This window comes from Sprattus sprattus, assembly GCF_963457725.1.
Source record: "Sprattus sprattus genome assembly, chromosome: 3".
In the NCBI taxonomy this organism is placed as follows: Eukaryota; Metazoa; Chordata; class Actinopteri; order Clupeiformes; family Clupeidae; genus Sprattus; species Sprattus sprattus.
The window spans coordinates 45,597,811-45,604,782 of NC_137922.1; the positions used below are offsets into that span (position 1 = coordinate 45,597,811).

The 6,972-nt window shown below is 41.8% G+C and overlaps 1 protein-coding gene across 1 annotated transcript; it reads right to left on the bottom strand.

Annotated features, from left to right (window-relative positions):
• Positions 1 to 4,580: 4,580 nt before the first annotated feature.
• On the bottom strand, positions 4,581 to 6,032 carry ccr10 (chemokine (C-C motif) receptor 10; the record flags this gene model as incomplete). Its single annotated transcript, XM_080835524.1, has 2 exons — positions 4,581 to 5,767; positions 5,966 to 6,032. 2 exons carry the CDS (start codon positions 6,030 to 6,032, stop codon positions 4,581 to 4,583), a joined length of 1,254 nt encoding a protein of 417 aa, XP_080691650.1.
• Between the last annotated feature and the right edge of the window lie 940 nt (positions 6,033 to 6,972).

A 6,972-nucleotide genomic window follows, 5' to 3' on the forward strand; every position in this document is an offset into this window, starting at 1 on the left:
TATGTGTTAGTGTCATGAAGCATAATTAAGTATTATAATGAGGTTGGCTAATTAAACTCAGTGACGGAAAGTCACTTAATATTTCGTTTTTGCACAATATATAATATCATTCCTTTTAAAATACAACACACTGGAAAAGGTTTAAAAAAAAAAGTGGTTTCGAACCTTTGTGGCTTATGACGTCATACAAACAGCAGGGTGTAGTCAGGGTCATAGTCATATGAGTTGTTAACCGCTACACCAAATAGTTATTTTCCCTCAAAACCTCCCTCTAATCATCTCACAACCCCTCAAATGTATCTGATGTCCATGTATATAAAACTGTATAACGTTGTTCAAACAAGCTCAACCTTCAAAGGCTACAACAGCAACACCCTGCTTACACACTGATGCTACAATATTAATAATTTAATGAGGTCATATACATCAAGCAGATGGACCAAACCTGTACTTTTACCTTAAGACTTACTTAAAATTACGTTTTGCTGCTTATACTTATGTAGTTTTACTTAGGTTTCATGCAGGACCTTTACGTGTAATGTATTAAATTGCTGTATTGGTACTTTTCCTTTAGCGAAGGATTTGAATACTTCTTCCAACGTGCTCATTTGGTCACAGGACGAAGTAGCCTTCAGAATGTGAACAAAATACAAAGACCGCGGTTTAGATGACTAATAACAGTCATCCTATGACCTTACCATTCCAGTACGAATACATCATTTCTGTGGAGTTGACTGCGGACACATCTGCACGTCATGGACAGCGCAGTCTAGTGCTCCTGGGCAAACTTTAACTTGGAACACCGTCCAAGTAGATCAGACGATAAAGGTTAGACTATTGCGCCATCTGCTGGTCATAGCTGGAAACATATAGATGCTGGGGTTTTCGCAAGGGTAGGCAGTCTGATGGATATAAATGAATTATCAAATCCAGGTGACATTTTGACCAATGGCTCTGCTCTACGCAATCACCACTCATATATTAATATAAATCACAAGCTTGAAATTATATCATAACTTTACAGACTTGATTAACTGGACATCTCAAACAATGGCACTGAGTCAAAAAGACAACAGGATAAGAAGTAAAGGAAAGCTGTTTATTGAGCAGAACATTCACCAGCCTAATCTTCCCAGTTTGCAAAAGCTTCATTTCAGACATGTTTGTATCATGTACCTTGTACCTTTGTACCATGAGTCTATCCCAAACTGAGCATTTCAAATTTTGCTGAAATGTTTCAGTCCAGAGAAGATCAGCAGGTGGCAATGTTTTCAGATAGTAGGAGCAACGAGACCGAGTTGTGAAGGTGTCAGATGTTCCAGCTTTTGATGCCACTTTGGCCGCCGGCCGCCCTGTGTGCCGAGGACACTTCTGGCCCTGTGCCACGTCTTACTGTGCATAAAAAAAATTATATCTTAGTCTTTAAAATTAGATATTCCATTCTGTAGTGGTGCCAGTGGTTGTGGCAAACAGTATAGATTAGTATTTGCCTTTGTAACCATGGTGATGTGGTCTCACTCAGGTCCTCCTTTAGAGCCGCTTTTCAACTCCTCCTGTCCTGAGGGAAGCAGCTGTCTGCCAGCCACCACTCAAGTTGGCTCCTGGATGGTAGCCATAGCGACACTCTATTCAGTTATCCACAGTGGTGTAGTGGTCCCTGGAGAAGTGGGTATACTCTTAAGCGCCCTGTTTTTAGAAGTGGGTAGACGCAATGCTGACTGGAAAAAAAGTGGGTATACTCCCCATACCTGCGTATACCCTGGACTACACCACTGGTTATCCAGCATTCACTAAGCCAGGGTGACACATGCCATACCTACCAACCTACATGAGGGAGAACAGTACTTCACCGTTTCTTTTTGAAAAAACAATCATGGAGATGAAAGGTTGTCAAGACAGCCTGGGCACTGATTCAATTTCATTTTATTTATTTATAGTGCCATTAACCATAGACATTGTCTCAAAGTGCCTTCTCTCTATTAACAGGAAGCAACCTTGAGCAGAACCCAGCTCAGAAAGGGGGCCATCTGTTTGAGGAAAATGGTTTTTGAAGAAAATTCCAGATCCCAATTCAAACCAAAAATGACCTGATGTTACGCCAAATAATATGGAATTAGTTATTTCATTCAGTTAATTAAATATCCATATTAGACTGATATATGTACTGAACCATCAAGTAAAGAAAATGATCGATATTGGGCCAGGGGAGGTTTGGCTGTTAAAACAGATGTTATAGTAAGTAATACATTTTCAACATTTATATGATTTTGTTATTATGGTCTTTATAAAATCTATAATCTATATTATGATTAAAATATAGTATTACTAAATGTTAGATATCTTCAAAACTGATTGAACTGAAAAAAAAACCTCTTATATTCACAAACTATTCATGTGGACTATTTCTTCCACAGTACATTCTAACGGTCCAGTTGTTTTTTTTATACAAAAAATAGGACATCTTCTACCTCCTGGTTGACCATGGACAGATATTTGCAACTGAATAATCTTTTTAATAGCAACTTCTTCAGAATATCACGTCTGGTGCATCACGTCTGGTGCATGTAATGGGAATGGGAAGACTTTTTTAACACCAAACTTACCATACTAAAATAAGGTAATATGTCAATGTCAAATCAGCCTATTTTCCTCCAGTCATTTGCTGACTGATTATGTTTCCCCCTTTTTCCTAGCCTTGTCATGATTGTTCATTATGAGTCAGAAATGTATGTGTGTAGGCCACTTCAGATCAAAGATTTGAATCCTTTGCAAACTGCATCAGACGGCTTGCAACCATCATTCACACCACTGCCACTTTTCTGTTTTGTCACGAATCATTGGTGGTGTGAATTGAAAGTGTGTGGAGAGGAGGATCAGTGGTTTTGATGCTCTCTTATGTGCATCCTAGCAGGTTATTAGTATGAGGAAAGTGCTGACTAATTTATAGCACACTGACTGGGACAGAGCAAAAGTTATTCCGGGTTTTAATTGACCCTCAAACAATAGGCGTTCCTTTTTTTTTCAAAGCAGGTACTCTGAAAGTGACTTATAATATATAATACAAAATAAAATATCACAATCAGAGCAGAATACTGTGTTAGCAACACCATTAAAAGTTGTCTTACTCAGTGGTAATATATAACCACAATATTAGCACATAGGTCTGAAATATTCCTAGTAGGTCACAGTTAATATGGACCAGTCAGCTAGTGGTTTCGGTTGCCATCTCAGTACCTCATTCGCTGAAGTATTAAACTCACAACAGTTACCAAAACACTCACCAAAATGGCCATCAGGCTGCATCTTGTGGAAATGAATTCAAGCAGGAAATACGTAGTTGCTATATTTTTTTCATGTCAGGGCATCATGTAGAGTTGAACCAAAGGCTTCACCACTGCAATAAACTGCATATTGGTTGAAAAAAATGCTGTTTCCCCATATGAAAATGGTCTGTAAAGGAAATGTCGGAATCACACTTGTCACGTGCACTACTTGTATGATACCTCTGTGGTGAAGAATATTTCATACTAGAATGGCATAATTCCCTTAAGCATTATGTGTGTTAATGCACTGTTATAATATATATATATATATATATATATATATATATATATATTAACATAAAATTAAAATTAACATACAGTATATGAATTTTCCAGCCTTTTTCTCAAACTGTGACAACATTGTCAGTGAAGGAGCCAAAAGTCCGATACAAAGTTTATTCAAGAATATAAAAATTCAAAAGACTGTTAACAGAAATGGCAGTTAACATGCAGAGCAGAGGAAAACAATCAGAAGATGGGGATGACTATAAAAAATGGGGATGACTATAACACTGGAAATAAAATGCTGGCCAAAGTTCTGCTGTCATATAATGCATGACGCTTTCTCAAATGAAAGCGATAAAGCAAAATTAAAGACACAGACGTCAATGCAATGTGATGTAAGGCAACGCATGTCATGTGTAATGCAACATATAACGAAATAGGAGATCATGATATATCACGAAAGGAAAAGAGTTACAGAGTTACAGAGTTTCAGCTCAGGACCAGAGTGTCTCTTTTGGTCAGTCAGGTCAGGAAACTCGATTAGGAAGCTTAAATCTCCTCTGGCTCACCTGTGGAGCAGCGGAATGTGACGCAAAGGTGAGGAAGGAACTGTGTGTGTTCTGACAGGAACTAACATAGGAAGGGGTTCTGGTCTGGTGAGGAACTGTGGCAAGTTCGGGCCAAATTGGTTCCAGAACTAATGCTGCCATGTGGTAACCCATGTGGAAAAAGCCTGTCAAATGTATATATGTTTATTTTACATATAATAAATATGATAAACAGTGTGTTAACACTCATAATTATGGCCCCCTTTATACACAGTAAAAAAAAAATATGTTTTATACGTTGCCTTTTTAGTATGCAATATCTTTTCCACAGATTTATCATGCAAGTATTATACATAAAAAGGGTTATTTCCTTTATGTTTTTTACAGACCTTTTGTGGGGTATGTTCGGGGTATGAGTGATTGGTTGTGAGTGAGCTTCTTTTATGTAGGGTTGGTTCCGACATAGTCTGTGGATTTAACTCTGTCAGGTGTGATGAGATGAAAGGGGCGGATACACAAACACTTTGCGTTGGCAGGTTGGCGTGGCAATATTGAGCGGCGTCAGGAGTGGTGTGGGTGACTTCGGGGACAGCTGCATGGACATGGTGGGGGGCGGCGAGACCGAGCTGCCGCTGTCGGGGTCAGGGGTCAGCAGCGGCGAGAGGCAGAGGCAGCCGACGTCCCGCAGCAGCCGCAGCACGTCGTTACGGAAGCGCATGCCCACCAGGGCGTAGAGGATGGGGTTGAGGCAGCAGCGCGTGTAGGCCAGGCTGCGGGTGCCGCTCTCCCACAGCAGGAGCGCGCAGGAACGCCAGCTGACTGCCAGCTTCAGCCCCAGCACCAGCGTGTAGGGCAACTGAAAGAGCAGGAAGAGAAGCACCAGCGCCACCATGAGGCGGAGGGTCCTCTGCCGTCGCCAACTCTGCCCGTGCCCGCGGCTGTGGGCCTGCTTGTGACCCTGCGCCAGGACCAAGCCGATGGCCGTGTAGCAGGTTGCCATGACGGCGAAGGGCACGCAGAACCCTGCGATCATGGAGCCGCTCAACATCATCTTGACGTGCGGCGCGGCACCCTCAACCCACACGTTGATCCCACACATCCCGCTGTTCGGCTCCACCTCTGAGAACAGGAAGTCGGGAACACTCAACGCGACGGCGGCCAGCGCCACGCTCAGGCAAGCTGCCACGGCCTGCTGCCTCATGGGACGATGGCAGTACCCACCACTGTTCTTCCCCCGACGAGATGCCCCCGAGCGGTGCACTACGACGGAGTAGCGCTCGGCGCTAATGCAGGCTAGCAGTAGCAGGCCGCTGTAGGTGTTCACCGACCACAGGCCCTTGGTGAGCTTGCATAGGGCGCTACTGAACGGCCACTCACCACACAGTGCCTCCCAGGCCTGCAGGGGCAGCGTGAGCAGCAGCTGCAGGTCCGACAGCGCCAGGTGGAGGAGGAAGGCGTCCGTCAGGCTGCGCAGACGGGTACGCCAGTAGCAGGCAAATGTGGCGACGACCATGGAGTTACCCATGATGCCAAGCAAGAAGACCAGGATGTAAAATACCGTCTGCCAGCCTGCCAGGGTGCTGTCATCGTCGCCATCGAAACATGGAGTGACCAGACCGCCTTGATCGGTGGAGTTATCATGCAAGTAATCATCATAGTCTTCAAGCAAGTCTGAAACCCACATACAAATAAATGCCACATGAGTTTTTCCATATAGTTTTTGATGCACTCACAACATTTTCATATTACATGTATGATGTTATTGTACTACAGGTCTGTTAATCACCTTAACATAATTATGGGTTCATGGTTTACACACACACACACACAACAAATAGTTGATCACGGTGATATCAATCATACACTCACCACTGATGGTGGCTAAGCCAGGGTTACCAGGAAGAGTTACGTTATCATAGTTGTCTTCAGGGGCCATTTTGGAAAGGTCTGAAGGGTAAAGAAAATCAATAAAAGTAAGCCATTATTTCGTTCAAATTATTAGAATAAGCATTCGCCTCATTGGCATGTAGAAGCATTCGCCTTGTTGGCATGTACAAGGCATTTAGCTCCAGTGGTTGGCCCTCAAAGACAAAGCATTACATTATATTATACTATACTATACTATACTATACTATACTATATTATATGATGGTATAGTACATTATATTTTATTATATTATACTACATTATATTTTATTATATTATGCGATTTTATATTATATACAGACAATGTAAAGATGGCATATAGATAACATTGTACAAAAGGACAAATACTTGTATACAAGCCATGTCATAACAACAGTATGTACACTATAAAAACTCTAGTGTGGCATACTTTAAATATCATAAATATAAAAACAGAGGAAAAGTGAATGTTTGTGTGTTAGTATCACTGCTCAGCTGCCCATGAGTGTTAAATAAGTATTCCGGATCAATTGCTATTCGCTAACGATATGCTAGCGGCTAAAACTAACGAAATCTCTTGAAATGTGCTGACTTTGACATTATGACAAACTAGTTACTCATCAATTGTCCTAACACAGTCAAACACCAAGCAAGTGCAAGACAAAGCAAGACGGCAAATAAGCTACTAACTATTTCGGCAGACAGTAAAAAGCCGGGCGGCGTCAGGCAATCCTACATTTAGCATATTATAAGCATATGGACGGAGGCGATTCTCCATATTAAAAGTCATTGTAGCGCCCCAATTTTTTTCAAGCTGTTATTTTAAGGTAAAACTGCTTATCCTAACCCTAATCCTGAAGTACAATTGTTGCATACTGTTACTTTAAAGGAAACTACTCTTGTGTCCGGTGGCACACAGAGCTCTGCAGCACCTGCTGGAGGATTGTGGTTGTTGAAGTACATGATGACAG